The following is a 26,995-nucleotide window of genomic DNA, read 5'->3' as shown; positions in this document are numbered from 1 at the left end:
GGATTTTATTAATTCCATAATCCCTAATATTTCCCACCCTTCAATCAACTCACAATCATTCTTTGAGACCTGGAGGCAGTGGGAGTTCCCTCTGGCGAAGATAAATCATCTGGGGCAGCCCAGTGCTCGGTGAATTCACTTCCCGAACGGGCCAACGATGGATGACTTACGGAACGATGGAAAGAACGTCTGTCCGACATATCATCGTCATCATATTGCATGGGATAATATGAACTGGCATTTGACATATTATCCATGCGACCAAAATCTACAGTGACTTCAGACATGGAACGGAAATCATTATGATCGGTGTTATAAGAAGTACGTGAAGATCGACGAGATCTTTGCAAGTTAAAGGCATTGGGATGTATAGGCATAGAAGGGTCATTGCGAATGGTACGGACACTGGAACCACCATCACTATCGTATTCATACAAAGTTGGCAAGGAGCTACGACGGGAGCGTGTATCCCATGGTTGGGTCTTCTTGTTGCGTCTTGGAGTTCTCATCTCCACATCACCCTCATCATCGGAGGGAGGAGCTAAAATGCGTACAATTACATCCCAGGTCTGGGGTTCGAAAATTCTTTCATATCTGGTATCGGCTCGTATACGCTCGAAATCTTCCTTGACTACAGCCTCGGTAAGCATGGTTCGCAACGAAGACTCAGTGGTTATAATTTCCTTCCATTTGGCCTTGTCATCGTAGCTAATGTAACGTGTCAAAGGATGAACACTCGAATGGACAGAGCTAGCATCATCAGCTTCGGACATTTCTGGTTCCTCCAAAATCCGTATCAAAACATCCCAATTGGGTACAGCCTTATCCTCAGGGGGCAATTCAATTGGTTTCATATTTCCCACCAATTGGGGACTGGTCAATTTCTCCTTATTGTCATAGATCTGTTGTGGTGGTTCTGTGGGCTTAATAGGTGGCAATGACAATTCCGATCTTTCCATCTTTGGTGTCAAAGTCAAACCAGAAACACTCGAAATATCTGAAAAGTTCTCCCATTGTTGTTGCTCACGCTCCGTAGGATAGTTGCGGATTTTAACATCCCATGTTGGATCCGGCACTGGAGGAGCCAAGGCCTTGGGTTTAGGTTTATATTCGGTGACCTTACGTTTATGCGATTCAATATCCTCAATTGTCTTCTTCTCGGTTATGGTACGCAAGTAAACATCATCCACAGTGTGTGAGGTGATTTGTGGTTTCTTAATGACAATTGGAGGCTCTGGTGGAATATATTCCGTTTCAACAAAGTGTGTGCTGTCGACCATTTCAGCCACTGAATGCAAATCAGGAGCTCTTGACGTAACATCGGTAATTTCACTAAGGGCCGGTCCATCGGTGTAATCAGACCAAGTCTCTGGTCGACCATCGACCATTTCATGATGGGTACGAGTGTACACGGAGAACACAGGTTGCGGTGGTGGTAACATGGTAATTTCCGTATGATAAGGTGCTGTATGTATGTCTGGGGTATAGGTGAATTGCGTTTGCATGGTCTCTTCTTGACCCGGCAGTGATTCCATGGTTATAACACTTTCACGATCCTCATGAGATTCCATAATGGTAGAGAGATTATTGCGATCATTTCGGAGAGTAGCCACACTTTCGGTATCGGATGTTTGTGGTGACGGTGGTGGAGGTGGTGACTTCTTGACACGTACTTGTACATCGAATTTGGGTGAGGAAGCCTCCTTAACCGCAATGGGATGGCGAGGAGTCGATGAGGCAATTGCCACAGCAGAGGCAGCTTGAATCTCTTGTGTATGACCATAATGATCGCTGTAAATGCTTGATGTTTCTTGGATAAATGCAGGATTTTCGAAACTTCCAGCCGAACTGAAAGGCAATGATCTGTGAGGAAGAAAACGATTTTATGAAAATATTGATTGGAAAATAAATAAAAAAATTATACCAAAATGTTACTACAAATTAGTTAATTTAATATTTGTTTTTTAATTAATTTTCTTTAATTAATTTATAAATTTCAATTATTAATTTTTATACCCTCCACCATAGGATTGGGGGTATATTAACTTTGTCATTCCGTTTGTAACACATCGAAATATTGCTCTAAGACCCCATAAAGTATATATATTCTGGGTCGTGGTGAAATTCTGAGTCGATCTGAGCATGTCCGTCCGTCCGTCCGTCTGTTGAAATCACGCTAACTTCCGAACGAAACAAGCTATCGACTTGAAACTTGGCACAAGTAGTTGTTATTGATGTAGGTCGGATGGTATTGCAAATGGGCCTTATCGGTCCACTTTTACGTATAGCCCCCATATAAACGGACCCCCAAATTTGGCTTCGAGGCCTCTAAGAGAAGCAAATTTCATCCGATCCGGCTGAAATTTGGTACACAGTGTTAGTATATGGTCTCTAACAATCATGCAAAAATTGGTCCACATCGGTCCATAATTATATATAGCCCCCATATAAACCGATCCCCCGATTTCGCTTGCGAGGCCTCTAAGAGAAGCAAATATCATCCGATCCGGCTGAAATTTGGGACATGGTGTTAGTATATGGTCTCTAACAACCATGCAAAAATTGGTCCACATCGGTCCATAATTATATATAGCCCCCATATAGACCGATCCCCCGATTTGGCTTGCGAGGCCTCTAAGAGAAGCAAATTTCATCCGATCCGGCTGAAATTTGGTACGTGGTGTTAGTATATGGTCTCTAACAACCATGCAAAAATTGGTCCACATCGGTCCATAATTATATAAAGCCCCCATATAAACCTATCATCAGATTTGACCTCCGGAGCCTCTTGGAAGACCAAAATTCATCTGATTCAGTTTAAATTTGGTACGTGGTGTTAATATATGGCCTCAAACTCCCATGCAAAAATTGGTCGAAATCGGCCCATAATTATATACAGGCCCCATATAAACCGATCCCCAGATTTGACTTCCAGAGCCCCTTGGAAGAGCAAACATCTTCCCATTCGATTGAAATTTGGTACGTGATGTTAGTATATGCACGCAAAGAAAAAAAAAACGTTTGGAAAACGTGTACCGAAAACGTTTTTTTTTGTTAGAGTTTTTTGAATTGCTTCGAAAATTTTAAACTTTTATCACCAAAAAATTCGTTTGTTACAAAATTTTTATTTTTTCAATAAAAAAAGTTATTTTTGAAACAACAAAACAGTCCATTTCGTTTATATCAAACACTGTTCTTTTCTGACTTTAGGTCTTTAATAAGACACACTTTACAGTTCAAAATTTAATATACTACAATGTAATGTTGGACATTTTTTCGGAATCTTCCGAACATATCTGGAATATATGTAAAACAAGTAAGGAAAGTCTAAAGTCGGGCGGGGCCGACTATATTATACCCTGCACCACTTTGTAGATCTAAATTGTCGATACCATATCACATCCGACAAATGTGTTGGAGGCTATATATAAAGGTTTGTCCCAAATACATACATTTAAATATCACTCGATCTGGACAGAATTTGATAGACTTCTAAAAAATCTATAGACTCAAGTTTTAAGTCGGCTAATGCACTAGGGTGGAACACAATGTTAGTAAAAAATATGGGAAACGTTTAAATCTGAAGCAATTTTAAGGAAACTTCGAAAAAGTTTATTTATGATTTATCGCTCGATATATATGTATTAGAAGTTTAGGAAAATTAGAGTCATTTTTACAACTTTTCGAATAAGCAGTGGCGATTTTACAAGGAAACTGTTGGTATTTTGACCATTTTTGTCGAAATCAGAAAAACATATATATGGGAACTATATCTAAATCTGAACCGATTTTAACCAAATTTGGTACACTTAGCAATAATGCTAATTCTACTCCCTGTGCAAAATTTCAACAAAATCGGAGTTAAAAATTGGCCTCTGTGGTCATATGAGTGTAAATCGGGCGAAAGCTATATATGGGAGCTATATCTAAATCTGAACCGATTTTAACCAAATTTGGCACGCATAGCCACAATGCTAATTCTACTCCCTGTGCAAAATTTCAACCAAATTGGAGTAAAACTCCGGCTTCTGGGACCGTATTAGTCCATATCGGGCGAAAGCTATATATGGGAGCTATATCTAAATCTGAACCGATTTCAATAAAATTTTGCACATTTGACTATACTACCAATTGTACTCCTAGTGCAAAATTTCAACCAAATTGGGGTAATACTCAGGCTTCTAGGGCCGTATAAGTGCATATCGGGCGAAAGATATATATGGGAGCTATATCTAAATCTGATCCGATTTCTTCCAAAATCAATAGGGATCTATTCTGAGCCAAAACACATACTTGTGCCAAATTTGAAGTCGATTGGACTAAAACTGCGACCTAGACTTTGATTACAAAAATGTGTTCACGGACAGACGGACAGACGGACATGGCTATATCGACTCAGGAGCCCACCCTGAGCATTTTTGCCAAAGACACCATGTGTCTATCTCGTCTCCTTTTGGGTGTTGCAAACATATATATAAAAAACAAAAAACCATGCAGGAATTGGTTCCTATCAGCCCATAATTATATGTAGCTCCCATATAATCCGATTCCCAGATTTGACCTACGGTGCCTTTTGGAGAAGCAAAATTCATCCGATCTGCTTGAAATTTGGTACATGGTGATCGTATATGATATTTAACAACCATGCCAAAAGTGGTCCATATCAGTCCATAATCAAATATAGCCCCATATAAACCGATCCCGAGATTTGGTTTGGAGCCTTTTGGAGGAGCAAATTTCATCCGAGTGAGTTGAAATTTGGTACATTGTGCTAGTATATGGTCGTTAACAACCATGCCTAGTTATATATATATACACAAAAATTTGTCCATATCAGGTTCGTAATTGTATATAGCCCCCATATAAGCGACCCCGTTTTTGAAATTCTGGCTCTCTACGTATCGTGCAAAAAGTCCATATCGAGTCGTAATTATTTGTAGACTTAACTATACATAACTTTTTTGTCTAATATATACCACGTATGGACTAACTCACAATGTTTCTACATCTACAACGATGTTAAGAAGTTTTAAGATACCACAACCCAAGTATTTCGATTGTGGATGACAGTCTTTCGTAGAAGTTTCTACGCAATCCATGATGGAGGGTACATAAGATTCGGCCTGGCCGAACTTACGGCCGTATATACTTGTTTTTTGTTACTTTCTTATCTTTTACCTTTTAACTTTTAATTATTAATTTATATTTCTTATTATTAAGATTTACTTTTAAATTTAATTGTGAATCTAAAATCTTTTATTTTAATTTTTTTTAATTTAAGCTTCAATTTGATCATTTTAATATTTAGTTCTTATTTTCTTTTACTTTTTAAGTTTTGTATTATTATTAATTTAAAATGTTAATTATAACTATAAGTTAATATATTTGGTTTTAATTTAATTTAAATTTGCAACTCTTCCCATTATACTTACACAATTTCTTCGATTTCGGAATGCGATTCGCTTGGGTAATCTGAAGGCAATATGGCACCTTCACTACCCGATGAACTGTGCACAGCAGCCAATGGAGCATGGGCACGAGGTATTTTAATACCCACCTCTTCGCCAATACCACCCATACTACTACCGCTAAGTTTAGTAATTTCCGAACCACTTCCCATCGACATAGGAAGACGACGAACCACTGGTATGGGACGGCTACGCAGGCAATAATAGGATACAGCCAAGCCCAATAGCAATAGGGTAAGGAACATGATAGCACAAATGATCATCAAAATTTGTATACCCTTTAGAGGGGGATGGACAACGGCTCCGGCAGCAATAGGATTTAAACTGGAAACAAAATTAAATTTGCATAATGAGTTGGTCGAAAAATTTCCTGCGGTCACTGTAAAACTTACATGGGAGCTGGTAAAGCTGGTGGCAGTGAGGGTATTGGTGGAGGATAACGACATACAATGGTGATAATTTCATCGCCATCCATTTCCAAATTTGCATGAAAACGTACAATTATATTATTGGTGAAGACACGTGTTGGATTCTATTACCAGGTATAGGTACAATGAAAAGTACAGGGGAGTAATCAAACAAATACAGTCATAAATCATTCATTAGAAATTTTTTCATAATAACAATAGGTGTGTTTTCGTCTTCAAGTTAGTTTACAATTTTACAACTTGAAATTATAATAAAAAAAATCTTGCTTTGGTGAGCCTCCGTAGTATGCTCGCATTAAATACATAGGAAGTTCAATCCCAATTTCGGCCGAACACCTAAATAAAAAATTATAAAAAGTAAACGTGCCTACGCTATAAAGTTTTTAGGATAATTATAATTATTTACAATATTTACTATTTTATGCAGAAAAATCCGAGAAGATATTCATTTTAATCTTCCTTAAAAACGGAAAATCGGGATTTGTATCAAAGAAGTGGAATCCTTGTTTATTCAAACTTTTACAAAAACACACCTATTGGAATAACCATCACATCCCACTTACCTGTAAAGTACCACATCCCTTTAATGGCAGTTCCAATCTATAACTTAATGCACCTTTACCATTGACGCGGCATGCACTGCTACGATCATAATCAGCTTGTATGATGCCATGGAATGGCTCATTGAATTTCATGTCCACCTAAGTACATAAGAGAAATAGAACAAAAAAAAAACACCATCAATAGAATATTGCTTATCGGCTCTTATATGCTCACGAGCACAATATCCAAGAGGCACTCAACTATGTAAATTTATGATATTAATGTAAAGTGAAAATTTCCACAGTGAAATGAGTTTCATATTTCCGTCATTGACAATGAAATCAAATTCAATGGAATTCAATACTAACCTGCATAGAACCGGCTGCACAATTCAGTGCGGCTTTTGTGCGATTTAAAAATATCAATGGACTAATATCGTCTAGTTTGGTAACCTGAAAAAATGCAATAGTATAGAAAAAATACATGAATAAATTACAAATTCAATTTTATTAAATTTGAAAAATAGAATATAAATGAGAAATTAAATTGAAATTTTAAAAGGTTGGATTAAGACTTATGTTGAAAAAATCACATCCAATTTAGGAAGAGTTCCAAATGTGTGGATATGGTTGCTGTTTGATCCTTCAAATACACTTAGAATATCTCTAGGGTCAGACTCTCTACTCTACCATCGTTAAGTTCAATGAGCCACGACGATGTTAATTTTATTAGACAAGCCCTACTTATAATTGATGATGGGTTCTATTCTACTTTCCGGTGAGAACTATAGGGATATTGCTGAAAGTTTGAAGAGTTATTTACGTGCTACCAGTTTTCAAACATGATCATACCAGCAGGATTTTGAAGTTAGAAATAGCTCATTGGCGATAATGGAATGTCGTCGGGCCAATCCCAATATAGTATGCGCCAATAGTCTCCAATGGATACGGACTGTATATAGTGTAAGAAAGCGAAAGGAAACACGAGCCTTGACGTAGATGTATCTTAAATAAAATAAATAAATAAAGATGTATCTTAATATAAACCGACTATCAGTATAAAATTTCCTGCTTAAAAATATAATTTAACCTCAGTAAAGTTTCTAGAAGAGCAAGGATTTACAACTATTTAGTTTATTATAATTGAACCACTGATGTTGTTGTTGCGCAGCTTGAGAATCTTACATAATAAATCTTATGTTTGTATTGATTTCATCTGGCTTCAACGCTGCAATTATGGTGGGAGCCTTTCTTTAGATAACTGATTATATTAACCAGATGGAAGTTGTTCTTAAGTCATTACCTTTTGTGTACATCTTCCAAAAGTGCTCTTCTAAAGATCGACTATATTTTTTCGAGTCTTTATATATATTGTTAACTAATGTGTTATATGCTTTCTGTTATTTGTAAAGTAATTTCTCTGAGGATGAACATCGGAGATGTTAAGAAATATTATAAATATTTGAATAAAATTACAACTCTCAACAAACAAAGCAAAAACCTCTGTTTTTATTCCCATGATAATTATCAAAATTTCATTTCTATAGAAGATTCTACCAAAATTTTATTTCTTTAGAAAAATTTGTCAAAATTATATTTCTATAGAAAATTTATTCAAAATTTTATTTCCATAGAAAATTTTCTCAAAATTTCATTTCTATTGAAATCTTTGTTAAAATTTTATTTCTATTGAAAGCTTTGTCAAAATTTTATTGTAATAGAAAATTTAGTCAAAATTTTATTTCTATAGAAAATTTTGTCAAAGTTTTATTTGTATATTTTTTTTCACAATTCTATTTCTATAGAAAATTTTGTCAAAATTTTATTTTTAAGGAAAATTTGTTTTTTAAATTTTATTACTATAGAAAATTTTGTCAAAATTTTATTTCTATAGAAAATTTTGTCAATATTTTATTTCTATAGAAAATTTTGTTAAAATTTTAATTCAGTAGAAAATTTTGTTAAAATTAATTTCTATAGAATATTTCGTCAATTTTTTTTTTCAAAAAAAAAAAATTTATAGAAAATTTTGTCAAAATTTTTTTCGGTAGAAAATTTTGTCGAATTTTTTTTCGATAGAAAATGTTGTCAACATTTTATTTCAGTAGAAAATTGTATCAAAATGTTATTTCTGTCGATAATTTTGACCAAATTTTATTTCTAAAGAAAACTTTGTCAAAATTATTTTTTTATAGAAAAATTTGTCAAAATTTTATTTCTATAGAAATTTTTGTCAACATTTTTTTCTATAGAAAATTGTGTCAAAATTTTATTTCTGTAGAAAATTTATTCAAAATTTTACTTCTATGGAAAATTTTATCAAAATTTCATTTATATTGAAAGCTTTGTCAAAATTTTATTTCTATTGAAAGCTTTGTCAAAATTTTATTTCAGTAGAAAATTTTGTTAAAATTTTATTTCTATAGAACATTTTGTCAAAATTTTATTTCTATAGAAAATTTTGTAAAAATTTTATTTCTATAGAATTTTTTTTTTCAAAATTTTATTTCTATAGAAAATTTTGACAAAATTTTAATTTTATAGAAAATTTTGTTACAATTAATTTCTATAGAAAATTTCGTCTTAAAAAAAATTTTTACTTCTATAGAAAATTTTGTAAATTTTTTTTTCGGTAGAAAATTTTGTCAACATTTTATTTCAGTAGAAAATTGTATCAAAATGTTATTTCTATGGATAATTTTGACCAAATTTTATTCTATAGAAAATATCGTCAAAATTTTACTTCTATAGAAAATTTATTTCTACAAAAAATGTTGTAAGATTTTTGTAAGATTGTATTTCTATGGAAATTTTGCTAATTTTTTTTTATAGAAATTTGTTTCAAAATTGTATTGCTATAGAAAATTTTGTCAAAATTGTATTTCGATAGAAAATGTCAAAATTTTATTTCTATAGAAAATGTCAAAATTTTATTTCTATAGAAAATTTTATCAAAAATTTCATTTCTGTAGAAAGTTTCAAAATTTCATTTCTGTAGAAAGTTTCAAAATTTTTTTTCTATAGAAAATTTTGTCAAAAATTTCATTTCTGTAGAAAATGTTGTAAAAATTTTATTTTTATAGAAAATTTTGTAAAAAATTTCATTTCTGTAGAAAATGTTGTCAAAATTTTATTTTTATAGCAAATGTTGTCAAAAGTTTTTTTCTATAGACAATTTTATGAAATATTTATTTCTATAGACAATTTCGACAAAATTTCATTTCTACAAATAAATTTGTCAAAACTTCATTTCTATAGAAAATTTTGTCAACATTATATTTCTATTATTGAATTGCCGGAGCTGAACATTTTGCAAAAATCTACCAAAACATCAAGAATTCTGCCAATCTAAAAAACAGTAGGTAAATATTATACCCCTCAGCGCTTTTTTAAATCTCTTTTCCCTCACAAAATCCCAACAAAAAAAGCGTCGCCAAAAAAGTAATGAAAATGTTCTTTTTGGAGCCGGAAGTGGTGCAACATTGACGCAGAAGCGACGTATTTAACATGGGCTTGTCATAGGACGGAAGTCCTCCATTTCAACAGCCGTTGCACTGAATTTGCATCACTTCTTTAGGTGTGATCCGAATTCAATGTTTGGGATGTAAATTAAAAAATTCTGTGATATTTTGTCAAATAAATAATTTTTATAATTTTTTATAATTTTTAATGGATTGTAACGCTTGTCGGAAACGTTTGACCTCAAATATTTTCAAAATTTCACAATTTTTTCAGATTGGATTTAGCATTTTTGTCGACAAAATTTAAATGATTTGTACCATTTTATGAATTCTTACTCTGTTTTTAACCTATTTGAAACAAAAAAAGTTAAAATTATCCATTAAATGTATGAAAAACCAAGTTATAACAAATGTAATTAAAATAACTTCCTGGGTAGTTAAAATAAAGACCATCATTGATAGTGCATCTTCTGGAAGTGCAAAAAAGTTTGGAAGTTTTTTCAAAGGTACAACTTTAAACCTTTGGAGGAACTTCCAAATTTTTTTGCTGGGATCTGGATTTTGAATATGGTAAAGAGAGAGATTTTATGCTTACGTCTAAAGATTTATAAAATTATATATTGATTTATAAGTTATATACCAATTGTAACTTAAATTAAATACAAATCTCGACGGTATTTAATATCTATAATATTGTATATAAAATTAATAATTTTTCTAATTTTATCTAAACATTAATGTACACAGCTTTTGTTATGCCAATGTGTCCCGGAATAAACGCAAAAAACATTAAATACATTTGAGCCAATTTTATTCATGGGATAATCCTCATATAATATTTGATATACTCTTCACCATCCAATTTTAAGCGATATAATGACATTTCCTAAAAAGCAAAAATTTGTGTTGAATTTCCGGCTTTGGCACAAGAAAAGTTGGCATCAGGCAAAATATAGAAAACATAAAAAACGACGTAAATAAAAAACAAATTCTGTGGGGAATTTGCCAACTCTGTATAAAAGTTTGTGTGTGTGTTTTTTTTTTTTTCTAACACATACAAGCGTTCAAGCGGAATATCATCCGGATGAGTATTACTTTTGTCGCCATAGAATCAAATAAAATGCAACAACTAATTTCCATTATCCGTTTCCAATGGCTGCGAGAATAGAAAATGTGTAAAGCATTATTGTAACCAAGGTCACCACATATAAAGATTGTGTTTGCTTCTAGCAAAGGATTTTTTTTTGGCAGAAATCATTCAAATGAATAGTGAATTAGATGAGAAAGACTTTGATGCCAGTTAGAATGGTTGTTTATGAGATTCTTAAATAAAGTTAAATTAGATTGTTGACCTTTGATAGAGTTTTTTTTTTTTGCAAGTTAATACATTTAACAGAGATATTTAACCCACATAGAGGTTTAAGAAGGAGCCGCAGAACAGGCATACTGGTTTACGGAACATGGAGATAACCAGAAGAATGATGAGAAAACCCTGTGGGAAAATGAGAATGAGTTTAGAATACCAAAGCTATTAAATGCAGATTAGATGGTGCATTTTAACTTAACTTAATATGAAATATTACTTTACCTAAATTCATAGGACAAATTTCTTCAAAATTAAGAAATTTTAATTAGAAAATTCATATTATTTCTAATTAATCTTGTTTTATAGAGCACAGATTTAAAGCTAGATAGCGTCCTAGAACATGAGTTCAATTTATTTAAGGCCCAGTACACGACTGTTGTATCACAATTGACTGAATAGTATAAGCGAGCATGAAAATATCGGACTGCCAATATACCAAACCTAACCGCTGAGACGACAAAGAGAGTTGCCGGTAGTTTCAAGCGAAACCCTAACCTCTCTCTCCGAGATGGCGCAAATAAGCTGGATGTACCGTCTACAACCGTGCATCGAGCCAAAAAACGAGCAGGACTATCGACTTATAAGAAGGTAGTGACTCCAAATCGCGATGATAAACAAAATACGACGGCCAAAGCGCGATCCCGGAGGCTGTACACGACGATGCTGACGAAGTTTGACTGCGTGGTAATGGACGACAAAACCTACGTCAAAGCCGACTACAAGCAGCTTCCGGGACAGGGGTTTTATACGGCAAAAGGAAGGGGAAAGGTAGCAGATATTTTCAAGCACATAAAACTGTCAAAGTTCGTAAAGAAATATCTGGTTTGGCAAGCCATCTGTACCTGTGGCTTGAAAAGCAGCATTTTCATAGCTTCCGGGACTGTCAACCAAGAAATTTACGTGAAAGAGTGTTTGAACAAACGCCTGTTGCCTTTCCTGGAGAAACACGGTTGTTCCGTACTGTTTTGGCCGGATTTAGCATCTTGCCATTACGGTAAAAAGACCATGGAGTGGTACGCCGCCAACAACGTGCAGGTGGTTCCCAAGGACAAGAACCCTTCCAACATGCCAGAGCTCCGCCAAATTGAGAAATACGGGGCTATTGTCAAGCGGAACCTAAAGAAGACCAAAAAAACTTCTAAGGACGACCAGCAGTTCAAGGCAAACTGGCTTTCTGCGGCGAAGAAGGTGGCTGTACAAAATCTGATGGCAGGTGTCAAGCGCGAGGCCCGCCAATTCGAATTTGGAAAAGCGAAAGCCTAACTGAATATTTTTCCTGAATTTTATACTAATTGAACTCGAAAAAGAAATTTAATTTGATTTTTTAAATAAATGATTTCACCGATTTACACGCGTTTTCCCTTGACAAAATTTTGACCGTATCACCCTTTAGGGCGTGTAAGATATAAATATCGTTATTTGAGTGGAATAAACCAATAACTTCTTTGCGGAATAAATTCAAATTTATTTCTTAGTACGAAAAATTCAAAGAAAAATTAAAAGAGAATTTCGTCTTATAAGTATCCTTACTTCAATTCTCCGCCTTTTTGCTTCGGAATCCATACAAAAATCATAAGTGAAAAGACAAAATCTTTGGAACCCGGTAAGCTTTTTTCCCTGTATAATTTTTGTAATTTCTCATTTCAATACTTTGTTCATAACTGAAAAAGTTTGAAATTTACCAACTATTTTGGCAAACACTGCAAAACAATGTCATCGTACGAAGAAGTATACATTGGAAATGAGTAGGTAGCCTAGTAAGCTGGAGGGACAATATAAAAAACACAAAAAAAAAAAAAACAAATAAATATTGAAATAAAGACAATCCCTCAATGTTTCCGAATCAGGCTATGCATACTAATTCACTAAGTAAAATTGAAACTTATGCTTATTACACGTGTTCAATATATTGCGACGAAAGAGTATCTACCGTCCGATTGATGCTTTGCATCCGATACACGTTCAAATGCCAAAAACAAATTGTCTTAGCATTTGTAAACGTGTGTATTTCAATTTGAACATTGACACCAAGAATGCAGTACCATGGAGAAACTTCTTTGAAATTTCCATGAACAAAATATACAAATCAATGTTATCGATTTTGTAAATTTGTATTAAAGTAAAATAATATTCATGCCTTATATCGCTGTTGTTAGATTAAGTTAAGTAAGCTAAAACGTGATTACTAAGGATCTAATAAAAGGCAGCAAAAAGGACGTAAACCATCAAAGAAATGCCTCGATTAATCCAACTAGTTTACTTTATCGAAATGTCCTTCAATCATATTCACCGCTTCAGCACTCCCAAGATGAAGAAAGTTAATCAATTTTGCTGCTTAACAATGTGAAAAGTTCAATAAGCTGCACGTTAAGGTTGAGATGAACAAACAGTCAAACTATGTAACATCTGCACTATCCAAGACTTAGCTTTGTAGTTTATCCCCATCTCGGAAGCCACCGAAAAGTGAAGGCCAGATTTGATCGAAATCCACAATGAAGTGGTAGACAATTTGGACGTGAGCTGATCAAATGGCGCATGCAACACCAATTGAAAAATGAATGGACTAAAGCCATTGAAGTTCCAAAAAAAAAAAAAAGCCAAGAGCTCACCGAAAGTGGCCAATTGCCGAAATTTGTTTTCTCCGACGGGAAGCCATTTCAAATTGAACAGTTTGTAAACAAACCAAATTGCCAAAGAGGTTAGCTGAACATTTACATATCACCGTAAAGGCCGATGGTCCTCCCCGCTCGTATTTGTGTTCAATGAAATAAATGGCGAATATTTTCGCGAAAATGTCATTAAGGCAGTTTTGATGCCCTAAATGCAGACTAAATATGGGTCATAGACTTTCCAACAGGATCATTGGACCAAATTTGATAAAGTTGACATTTTTGTACTTTTATTTAACTATTTGAATAAAATAAGTACTGTGCTAACCCCGCAAAACATTGGGTACCATTTTCAACCATTTTATGTTCATAAGTTGAAGTAAGAACTCAATATTTCTCTCAAATCAAAAATAAATGCATATTTGGGAACATGTAAGGCCTGCACGCAAAGAAAAAGGAAAAACCGTTTGGAAAACGTGTACCGAAAACGTTTTTTTTTTGTTCGATTTTTTTGAATTTCTTCGAAAATTTTAAACTTTTATTAGTAAAAAAAATTCGTTTGTTAATTTTTTTTTATTTTTTCAATAATTTTTTTTTGAACCAACAACGCAGTCCATTTCGTTTATATCAAGCACTGTTCTTTTCTGACTTTAAGTCTTTAATAAGACACATTTTACAGATCCTATTAAAAATTTAATATAGTAGTATGTAATGTTGAACACCTTTTCGGAATCTTCCAAACGTATCTGGAATATATTATAAAAAAAAAGCTTTTTGGTGTTCGGTCGAAGCAAGGATCGAACGCACGACCCTTGGCATGCAAGCCGTTTGTCTAAAATTTGGTTTGGGAGGAAAGAATTATTTTTTGAGTGTGTGAACGATTGCCTATGCATAGAATATAAAATAAGACGGTGATAAATAAGTCTGAATTGTTATGATATAGATCCTAAGCCATGCATTATTATACACCATAATCATCAGCTGAGTCGATTCCATTTAATTTTCGGTTTCAAGAAATCGACAAGACTGGTTCCATTCATGAAATTTGTCTTTGATGCAATGGACAGAATTAAACAGTAATCGTTCTATTTTTAGGCCTTTTTCATGCATTTGTCACATTGGCTTACTTCAGCAATTTATGAAGCAAAGAAAATATTTCAGAAAATACGCTAATGGCAAGCGGACATGCTAACCATGTTATCATGTCTGATCTCTTTCACAAGCATAGAACTTCACTAACATGAAAACAGTGATAGGTTAGGCTTTAAAAAGTACTTTTTCGAAGCGGGTTCTGTAGTATTTCATGAATGGTATTTATCATTCTTGCATTGCACTCAGACCGCGTCAATCAAGAATGGCTTAAAAGCAGGGTTCGTTGTTTTATTTCAACCTCACAATGGCCACCAAAATCTCCAGAACTCAATCCTTTGGACTTTTGCACCTGGAGCATTTTAGAGAATAAGGTTGGTGCCAAAAATATAAAAGTGTCGATCATCTCAAGACCACACTATGTCGAGAATGGTTGTATATACTGCAGAGCTACTACTGTGGAGCGTGTTATGGATTCGGCGGCCGTTTAAAGGTCATAATTCGTGCTAAAGGTAGTCAATACAAATAAATCCAAACTTATCTAAAATTTTATGTTATTTCCTGTTTTTGTTTCTGAACAATAAATTTAAAAACAAAATGAAAAAAAAATATAGAATTTTACTTTGTTGCATTGCGCACCAGCCACCTGGTATACTTGTTTTTTTATACCCACCACCATAGGATGGGGGTATATTAACTTTGTCCTTCCGTTTGTAACACATCGAAATATTGCTCTAAGACCCCATAAAGTATATATATTCTGGGTCGTAGTGAAATTCGGAGTCGATCTGAGCATGTCCGTCCGTCCGTCCGTCTGTTGAAATCACGCTAACTTCCGAACGAAACAAGCTATCGGCTTGAAACTTGGCACAAGTAGTTGTTATTGATGTAGGTCGGATGGTATTGCAAATGGGCCATATCGGTCCACTTTTACGTAGAGCCCCCATATAAACGGACCCCAAAATTTGGCTTGCGAGGCCTCTAAGAGAAGCAAATTTCATCCGATCCGGCTGAAATTTGGTACATGGTGTTAGTATATGGTCTCTAACAACCATGCAAAAATTGGTCCACATCGGTCCATAATTATATATAGCCCCCATATAAACCGATCCCCCGAATTGGCTTGCGAGGCCCCTAAGAGAAGCAAATTTCATCCGATCCGGCTGAAATTTGGTACATGGTGTTAGTATATGGTCTCTAACAACCATGCAAAAATTGGTCCACATCGGTCCATAATTATATATAGCCCCCATATAAACCGATCCCCCGATTTGGCTTGCGAGGCCCCTAAGAGAAGCAAATTTCATCCGATCCGGCTGAAATTTGGTACATGGTGTCAGTATATGGTCTCTAACAACCATGCAAAAATTGGTCCACATCGGTCCATAATTATATATAGCCCCCATATAAACCGATCCCCCGATTTGGCTTGAGAGGCCTCTAAGAGAAGCAAATTTCATCCGATGCGGCTGAAATTTGGTACATGGTGTTAGTATATGGTCTCTAACAACCATGCAAAAATTGGTCCACATCGGTCCATAATTATATATAGCCCTTATATAAACCGATCCCCCGATTTGGCTTGCGAGGCCTCTAAGAGAAGCAAATTTCATCCGATCCGGCTGAAATTTGGTACGTGATGTTAGTATACGGTCTCTAACAACCATGCAAAAATTGGTCCACATCGGTTCATAATTATATATAGCCCCCATATAAACCGATCACCAGATTTGACCTCCGGAACCTCTTGGAAGACCAAAATTCATCTGATTCAGTTGAAATTTGGTACGTGGTGTTAATATATGGCCTCAAACTCCCATGCAAAAATTGGTCGATATCGGTCCATAATTATATATAGGCCCCATATAAACCGATCCCCAGATTTGACCTCCAGAGCCCCTTGGAAGAGCAAAATTCTTCCCATTCGGTTGAAATTTGGTACGTGATGTTAGTATATGGTATCCAACAACCATGCAGGAATTGGTTCCTATCAGTCCATAATTATATATAGCTTCCATATAAACCGATCCCCAGATTTGACCTCCGGTGCCTTTTGGAGAAGCAAAATTCATCCGATCTGCTTGAAATTTGGTACGTGGTGGTAGTATATGATATTTAACAACCATGCCAAAAGTGGTCCATATCACTCCATAATCGTACATAGCCCCATATAAACCGATCCCGAGATTTGGTTTTGGAACCTTTTGGAGGAGCAAATTTCATCCGAGTGAGTTGAAATTTGGTACATTGTGCTAGTATATGGTCGTTAACAACCATGCCTAACTAGGTCCATATCGGTCTATAGTTATATATGGCCCTCAGATAAATCGATCCCCAATCACACAAAAATTGGTCCATATCAAGTTCATAATTGTATATAGGCCCCATATAAGCGACCCCCATATTTCAATTCTGGCTCTCTGCGTACAAAAAGTCCATATCGATTCGTAATTATTTGTAGACTTAACTATACATAACTTTTTTGTCTAATATATACCATGTATGGACTAAATCACAATTTAGAAAACGATGTTAAGAAGTTTTAAGATACCACAGCCCAAGTAATTCGATTGTGGATGACAGTCTTTCGTAGAAGTTTCTACGCAATCCATGGTGGTGGGTACATAAGATTCGGCCTGGCCGAACTTGCGGCCGTGTATACTTGTTTTTTTATACGCTAATCCACATAGTGGTCAGGGTATAATAAGTTTGATCGGCCAAAAAATGTGCCTGCCAGAAATATTGATTTTAGACCCCATAAAATATATACCGATCGACTCAGAATTACCTCCTGAGTCGATCTAGCGCTTGGTGTCCGTCCGTCCGTCCGTCTGTCCATGTATTTGTTGTTCACAGGATTCCGGTCGCAATTATTAACCGATTTTGATGAAATTTGGTACAGGGAGTTTTTTGGGCACAAGGACGAACGCTATTGAATTTGGAAGAAATCGGATCAAATTTAGATATAGCTCCCACATATATGTATCGGCCGATTTCGATAAATGGGGTCACGTTGCGCGTTTTTTCAAACGGATCGTCACCAAATTTGGCAAAATGTAATCTTTTCCATCGCCCTTCAAGTCTGAAAAATTTCATCCAAATCGGTTCAGATTTAGATATAGCTCTCATATATATGTATCGCCCGATTTTCCCAAATTTGGCCACAAAACCTTTATTTATCAACCGATCTTACTCAAAGTTGGCTAAATATAATCTTCTATATCACTAACTATATGTGCAAAAAATCATCGAAATCGGTTCAGATTTAGCTATAGCTCCCATATATATGTACCGCCCGATTTTTCTAAATTTGGCCATAAAACCCTTATTTATCAACCGATCTTACCCAAATTTGGCTAAATGTAGTCTTCTATAGCACTAACTATATGGGCAAAAAATCTTCGAAATCGGTTCAGATGTAGATATAGCTTCCATATATATATGTATAGCCCGATTTTCCCAAATTTGGCCATAGAACCTTATTTATTAACCATCTTACTAAAAGTTGACTAGATCCAGTCCTCTATAGTACTAACTATATGTGCAAAATGTCATCGAAATCGGTTCAAATTTAGATATAGCTCCCATATATGTATCGCCCGATTTTGAAAAATTCGCCTTTATAACCTTATGTTTGACCATACAGGCCTCATTTCGTAACTGATCTTACTCAAATCTTGCACAAGGTAACCTTTTGTGGTATTAATCAAACCCGAAAAATATTATGCAAATTGGTTCAGATTTAGATATAGCTTCCATATATATGCCTCGCTCGATTTTCCCAAATTTGGCCATAGTACTCTTATTTATTAACCAATGTTGCTCGAATTTCAAATTTTGATGTACTAGCCGATCGTACTTATACGTACTTGTAGCTCTTACATAAGAATATTGCTCGATTTTTACAAATTTGTATTTATTACCCACACTAATTTAACGATTTTCTCTTTTTTAATAATGGGCTCAATATTAGTGGCATATTAACTCCGTAGGCGCAATATCAACACAGCAAGTGTTGCTAGAAGTAGGGGAAATTCCCTATATGTAGGGTTTTTCTAATATTTAGCGTCTTGTAGGGACGTAGGGCCACAATGTAGGACATTTTCACTCAACACAATTTGTAATAAGTTTAAAATCGGGCTAACCGATCCTACTCTAAGTTACAAACATCTATATATATATCATATAAATGTATCGCTCGATTTTCCCAAATTTGGTCATAATATACGTATTTATTAACCGGTATTGCCCAATGCTGGCTCATATTGATCTTCTGTAGCATAAACTAAATCTGCAAAATATCATCCAAATCGGTGCAGAGTTAGATAAAGCTCCAATATATACGTATCTCCCGATTATCATAAATTTGGCCATAATAATCTTATTTATTAACCAATATTACTCTAGTTTCAAATTTAGATAAGATCAGCTAGTATATCTTATTTAGACTTACATATAGCTCTTACATACATTTATTGCCCGATTTTCACAAATTTGGCTATATTAGCCACACTAATTGAGCGATTTCCCCTTTTTTATGCCCTCCACCATAGGATGGGGGTATATTAACTTTGTCATTCCGTTTGTAACACATCGAAACATTGCTCTAAGACTTTCAGAGGCTTTCAGAGCTTCTAAGAGAAGCAAATTTCATACGATCTGGCTAAAATTTGGTATATGGTGTAAGCATATGGCCCACGCAAAAATTGGTCGAAATCGGTCCATAATTATATATAGCCCCCATATAAACCGATCCCCAGATTTGACTTCCGGAGCCCCTTGGAAGAGCAAAATTCTTCCGATTCGATTGAAATTTGGTACGTGATGTTAGTATATGGTATCCAACAACCATGCAGGAGTTGGTTCATATCAGTCCATAATTATATATAGGCCCCATATAAACCGATCCCCAGATTTGACCTCCGGTGCCTTTTGGAGAAGCAAAATTCATCCGATCTCATTGAAATTTGGTACGTGGTGGTAGTATATGATATTTACGAACCATGCCCCATATAAACCGATCCCGAGATTTGGTTTTGGAGCCTCTTGGAGGGACAAATTTCATCCGAGTCAGTTGAAATTTGATACATTGTGTTAGTATATGGCCGTTAACAACCATGCCTAACTAGGTCCATATCTGTCGATAGTTATATATAGCCCTCAGATAAATCTATCCCCAATCACACAAAAATTGGTCCATATCATTTCAATTCTGGCTCTCTACGTACCGTGCAAAATTCCATATCGATTCGTAATTATTTGTAGACTTACCTACACATACCTTTTTTGTCGAATATATACCACATATGGACTAATTCACAATTTCGAAAACGACGTTAAGAAGTTTTAAGATACCACAACCCAAGTAATTCGATTGCGGATGATAGTCTTTCGTAGAAGTTTCTACGCAATCCATGGTGGATGGTACACTGGTAGAAAAATGTTTCGTATTATTAACGAACGGGCTTCGTTGATTATTTTTCGTTAATATTACGAAATTTTTCGTTATAAGAACGAAAGTGATCGTTAATACAACGAAATCAATCGTTAAAAGACAATTTTGTGTTTTGGTTTTTCGTTATATTAATGAAACACGTTTCGTTAATATTACGAATATTAACTTTGTAATTTTTTCAAGAATTAGAATAAAAAAATTTTCCAAGATGAAATTATTATAATCATTTGCACATAGAGAGTAACTTTTGGAAACTTTTAAACTAAACAGTCGTTTTATATACTCTGAAACTGGAATTGAAAATTTCATTTATAAAACGAAATCGATCGTTAATATAATGATATGGCTCGTTAAAAAATAAATTTTAAATTGTTATATTTCGTCATATTAATGAAATATGTTCATTAATAATACGAATGGGAGTTTGAGTATTTCTGCCTCTCCTTACTCTCTCTCTCTCTCTCTCTAAAACGTCTCTTCATACTCTCTCTAGCGTGTATGTAATTGGTACATACACATCTTAGTATGGCAATAAGCACATGTGTGCGTCTTGAAAAACAAACGGTAAAAAGTTCAACAGAAAACTTGTCTGATGGGCAAACATTAACAACATTTACGTTCTTTTCGCTGAAGAGTGCACACGCTCATTACAGTTTCGTTGTGAATAATAAACATAGATGGGTGAGGTGAGTTAAATTGGTGTTTTTTGTATATTCGCAAGAAATATAGTGTACATTTTTAATCTTTAGTGAAAATGCCCCGGGGAAGTGAACTTTCAGATGAGGAAGGCGGAACAATTACGGTGATGAACCTTGGTTGCACAAAAATTGGATAAATGCACACGGTGATACGATTATCATTTTTTGATCTTAGAAATAAGAGGCTTTTTTTTCTTAAGTGAAAGTCACAATATATGTTTATTATATTACTTAATTTATCATTATATATTATTTCTTACTGTATATAAACCATATTTCAAAGATCTTAACAAAAAATAATACACTACCAATTACTACACTCAAATGCGCTAATTGGTTGGGTTTCATTAATATAACGTTTGTGTTCATTTATACAACGTTCGCCTTTCATTCATACAATGAATAATTTTCATTCATACAACGTATAAGCTGCACCCATACAACGAATAAATTTCATTCATACAACGAATAATATTCGTTAATACAACGAAGAGGCTACGTAATAGCAACGTAATTATTCGTTAATACTACGAAATGTATTCCACAAAGTGTTTCGTAAATATAACGTAAAATTACGTTGTTATAACGAAATGCTACGTTGGCTGACTTTTAATGAAGAATTTCGTTAATACAACGTAGAAATTCATCGTATTAACGAATCTTTTTCTACCAGTGTACATACGATTCAGCCTGGCCGAACTTACGGCCGTATATACTTCTTAATAATGGACTCAATATTAGTGGTCTACAAACTTTGTATGTGTAAAATCAAGTATAGCTCCTAATTACAGGCGTTTCTGTTCAGATTGAGATAAACCTCCTGCAAACATGTATCCCTTAATTGTCTCAAATAAGGAAATACGATTTATATATATTTCAATGATACCCCAAAATGCTTATGTTTACTAATGCTATAGGTAAAGTTTAGAGTATGGTATATATAATCGGCTCCGCCCAACTTTCGATTGTACTCACATTTTTTTTTTTCTATGTTACATAACACTTCTCATCTATTGATTTACGGAAATTCAACGTTTTCGCACGTCAGGTTTGTACTAATCACGTCCAACTGCCCTGACAAAAGTCAACAAATCAAATATTCCAGAAAGTCGTCATTTCATAAAATCTTGCCCAAATTTGTTCACATGGGACAACATTTCATTTCAGAGCAATGTCTAGGCTTCATGACGGTCGACGAAACCTCAAAGACCGAAGAACAGTCGAAACTGTGACTGGCATCGAGGATACGTGATCCCCTATTTGACCCATGATTTTATGGTATTTCTCTTTGTCTAGAGCCAGATTTTTAATGTAGGTTACGAATATGTTATTCCATCCTATCATTTTTGCTATTAAATGCTTACAATCAACTACCCATCTTGTAAGATATGCAACTATACATTTCATTACAACCGCTTACTCCCCATCCACCAGGAATTTAATTTATTTGTCTAAATATTTACATTGCCGGCATTCATTCAGAACTCACTCATTCCATGAACTGCGAATATTCTTCAATGATAGCAACATTGTGATACAGAAAATCCTTAACATTGCTGTCAACTCTTTCCCACTGTCGTTCACTAAAAAACCACGGCACACGCAGTGAATATTCTCATTTATTTTAATTAGCATCATGCAAAGTAACAATGTGTGCTCCAGTTTATAATGATAGTTAATGGTAATGATACCGAATGAATAGCTGAGTCGAAAACCTTTATAGGCTATGGGTTTTTGCCCTGTTTGAGGGAATATAATTTTTAATAATTTTCTATTTAAAATTACTGGAGTAAGAATATGACGAGTAAATATTGTTTTTTGATTATGGTTATTTGTGTGTGAGTGGGTGTATCTGTGTTGGTGAGTTCTATTGTGATATTACAACATATTTCCTAATGAAACAGTAAACCTCGCCGTTTCGATGGGATGTTTTTTGTAAAATTCCTCTGTGGATAGAAACTGTAGAATAGAGACCCATTAGGTGTGTAAACACAATCATGGCCTCTGCCGCTGGGCGTGTACATTTGTGTACATACCACAGAAAGTCGAAAATCTATTTTGACTAATTTAATGTCAATACCAGAATTTCCTTTCACATGGTCCCAGTACTGCAATCTGCCAACTGACAGATCTAAAGCTTCACATTTTTGAGGTCAGAACGTTTTGCCCTGCCAGAACCATTATTGTTGTTTATAACAACTTAAAAGATTTATCTCGCCCACAAATGGAATTAAAATGTGAACATTTTCGTGCGTTTATTCTTTACAAATATCAATTTGTATTAACTCAAAAACATTGTATTGATGAACTTAATTTAGTTTTTGGCGATCAAGCTCCGTCAAGGGCCAGTGTTTATCATTGGTATGGCGAAGTAGTAGTTCACTCCAAGATGAATTTCTGAAAACAGCTCGTGTCCATTTGTAGAAAGAAATGCTCTGGTGCTTCGAAGCACGTCCGTTACATGGTGACAGGTGATGAATCGTGGATTTGATGAACCAAATCCAACAAAATTAGGTTAGGTTAAAGTGGCAGACTATTCAGTCCATTGTGATACTACATTAACTAAAGGTACCTATTACATATGGGCACTTCTAGTTTTAACTACTGAACCTTCTCGATTATTTTCCTCTGTTTAACCAACCAGATTGTTCCAAAAATATTAGCAGACTGCTTAAGTTAACGTTTTCCAGTTCCGCCTATGTGCCCCTAAAATTCGCTTACGTCTTACACAAAATGTCGTCTCACACTCATACAAGAGGTGTTTAATTGATTCCTTTTCCTCCGCATCATGATAGCTCATACAATAGTCATTATATATCGCGCCAATAGTTTTTGCAAAATCGGCTAGCTTGCAGCGATATCTGCCGTCTCAAGACGGCATATATCAGGAGTGATATCTGACGTCTTGGGAACACTAGCATATCTAGTGTGCGCTTTAAGTTTAAATGGGGCCGTATTTGCTTGGTGTCGTTACAAACATTGCAATTCTCCCATCGAACATTTGCCATTATAACAGCCTTCTCACACAGTAAGAACTTGCAGGTAGTCAGAGGCATACCAACATATTCTAGTTCCCCTGCAATATGAAAGGTAGTTCCTAGCCTTGCCAACTTATCCGCTTCGTAGTTCCCCGGTATCCCCATATTAGGTGAATATTGTGCTGCTCAGCCATCTCGTTGAGAGACCGTTTTCGAATTAAGGAACACAGAGTCCAAGGATTTTATTGCAGGTTGACTGTCTGAGTATATATTAATGCCAACATTTTTTGGAACATAACTTCTCAGCAAATTTGCCACTTCTCTTATTGCTAATTTCAGCCTGAAAACACTACAGTTATTAGGCCATCTTTTCACTATTCAAATCCAGATCTTTAGAATATGCTCCGAAACCCACTTGTCCATCCAATTTGGAGACATAAGTGTAGAAATCTATATATTGTTTATTCCTCGGGGTCTGTGTGCACCAGGCCACACTGTTGGGAATTCGTGCACGAAAAACTTCTAAGCTAATGGTCGCCTTTTTTGGAAAAACTGGACATATCGCAATCGTTACACTAGAACGCAGTCAAATCTGCGTGGTTCACAATCATTTTGTTTGCCAGTTGCCTTTCTAAAACTCAGGAAAACCAACCGCCGAAGAAGGATTACTCTTCACAACGACAATGCGAGCTCTCACACATCGGCAACTGCATTCAACTGCATGTTCAGCACTCAGAACATCGATTTTGTGGGTCATCCGCCGTCTTGAATTGGCACCTAATGACTTCTTTGTATTCTTTCGACATCTGAAGAAGCTGTTGATGTGTCCAGAAAGCATGGTTTGGAGATACTTAAATCAGAGCGGTAGACGTGCTTCGTAACGCATGCAGAAGAGTTTAGATTTTAATGGAGGAATGGGATCATTAACATTTGTTTTTATACCTTCCACCATAGTATGGGGGATATATTAACTTTGTCATTCCGTTTGTAACACATCGAAATATTGCTCTAAGACCCCATCTATATATATAAAATTCAATCTATGTTTGTTTGTTTGTTTGTATGTACCGAGTTGGCTCCGAAACGGCTGAACCGATTTACTTGAAACTTTCAGAGATCGTAGGGGGCGTTCATGTGGTGAAAATAGGGTACCTCATTTTTGGACACCTGGTCGCGGAGAGGGACCTCCCCTTTGTCGGACTTTTTGAAAATTGAACCAAAGTTGACCGATTTGCTTGAAATTTTCATTGAAGGTTGGCGTTGGCATCTAGATAAAGATCCGCTACTTTATATTTCGATATTTTTAATGGCGGAGAGGGATCTCCCCTTTGTCCGACTTTTTTTAATGTACAGTGAAAAAACTAAAATTCTCTAAATTATTTAAGATTTACAGAGAATGGAATTAATATGGGGTACCTGATGATTTCATATGTGGAAGGGGAGGGGGACCTCCCCCTTGCCCTACTTTTTGAAATATCCGCTAAATTATTTTTCGATATTTGGTCGGGGAGGGGGACCACCCCTTTGCCCGACGGTAGGAGGTGATTAAATTTATACATGATTTTTAAATTAGTATATGATTTTTCGATATCTGGTTGGGGAAGGGGAAAATTTGAATAAACTTTGTCGATTTACTTCGATAGAATTTCTGTGGACCATTGAGTAGTTGTGAAATTAATATAGGGGTACGTCATAGTCTGATATCAGGTCGGAGTGGAGCGAAGGTGGGGAGAGGGTTCCCTTTTGTCCGTTTTTTTTTTCTTAAATTGAAAGTAGGGGGTTGTCCGTAAATGGTAACTCGGTACATAATTTTATGATTTTTGAACAAGCTTCTGCCAGACTTCTTTTTAGTAAAGAACTTAAATTTACATGAAATTGGCAGCCAACGTAGAGGGTGCATCATTTTCCCACATTTTATCAAATGTTAATGTGGTAAAATTTTTTACTACTTTTGCTTTTTCCGATTTATTGAATTGGAAACAGTAATTCTTTGTATGTTATGTTATTATAATATAGTGCTTAATTTTAATGTTGAGGAGAAGGATACATTTCCACACTTAAAATTCACAAGAAATACTTGAACATTATTTAAAAAATTTTGAGGAAAGGGTACACCCTCTCCCCGACATTTTTTAAGACGAACCGTTTTACATATGCATTTCCGCCGTATTTGTATCTATAAATGAAAAAGCAAGTAGTCCGATTTGTTTGAAAGAATTCAAATCTTTTCGAATTTGTTTTCACACGAAGGATATGGTTGACTAAGTTAACGCAAAATGTTCCTACAAAAACACTTCGGAAGGCGCAGCGAAGCGGGCCGGGTTACGCTATAAAGTATATATATTCTGGGTCGTGATGAAATTCTGAGTCGATCTAAGCATGTCCGTACGTCCGTCTGTTGAAATCACGCAAACTTCCGAACGAAACAAGCTATCGACTTGAAACTTGGCACAAGTAGTTGTTATTGATGTAGGTCCGATGGTATTGCGAATGGGCCATATCGGTCCACTTTTACGTATAGCCCCCATAAACGGACCCCCAGATATGGTTTGCGGAGCCTTTAAGAGTAGCATATTTCATCCGATCTGGCTGAAATTTGGTACATGGTGTTAGTATATGGTCTCTAATAACCATGCAAAAATTGGTTCGCATCGCTCAATAATTATATATAGCACCCCATATAAACCGATCCCCACATTTATCTTGTGTAGCCTCCAAGAGAAGCCAATTTCAGCCGATCCGGCTGGAATTTTTTACATGGTGTTAGTATATGGTCTCTAACAACCATGCAAAAATTGGTCCATATCGGTCCATAATTATATATAGCCCCCATATAAACCGATACTCAGATTTGACCAGCGGAACCTTTTGGAGAAGCAAAATTCATCCGATCCGGTTGAA

The 26,995-nt window shown here is 35.2% G+C and overlaps 1 protein-coding gene across 2 annotated transcripts in view; it reads right to left on the bottom strand.

Moving 5' to 3' along the window:
• pot (zona pellucida domain protein papillote) overlaps nt 1-26,995 on the bottom strand; it is a 232,659-nt gene that overhangs the window by 1,700 nt on the left and 203,964 nt on the right. For both annotated transcript variants that reach the window (XM_075298581.1, XM_075298582.1), the window contains exons 4-8: nt 6,808-6,891; nt 6,460-6,597; nt 5,861-6,000; nt 5,433-5,792; nt 54-1,863 (exon numbers count right to left, since the gene is read on the bottom strand). In XM_075298581.1, coding sequence (XP_075154696.1) covers nt 54-1,863; nt 5,433-5,792; nt 5,861-6,000; nt 6,460-6,597; nt 6,808-6,891 — 2,532 coding nt within the window. The remainder of the gene's footprint in view (nt 1-53; nt 1,864-5,432; nt 5,793-5,860; nt 6,001-6,459; nt 6,598-6,807; nt 6,892-26,995) is intronic.

Source organism: Haematobia irritans, chromosome 3 (assembly GCF_050003625.1).
Source record: "Haematobia irritans isolate KBUSLIRL chromosome 3, ASM5000362v1, whole genome shotgun sequence".
Lineage (NCBI taxonomy): Eukaryota > Metazoa > Arthropoda > Insecta > Diptera > Muscidae > Haematobia > Haematobia irritans.
This window is presented reverse-complemented; position numbering and strand designations above follow the sequence as displayed.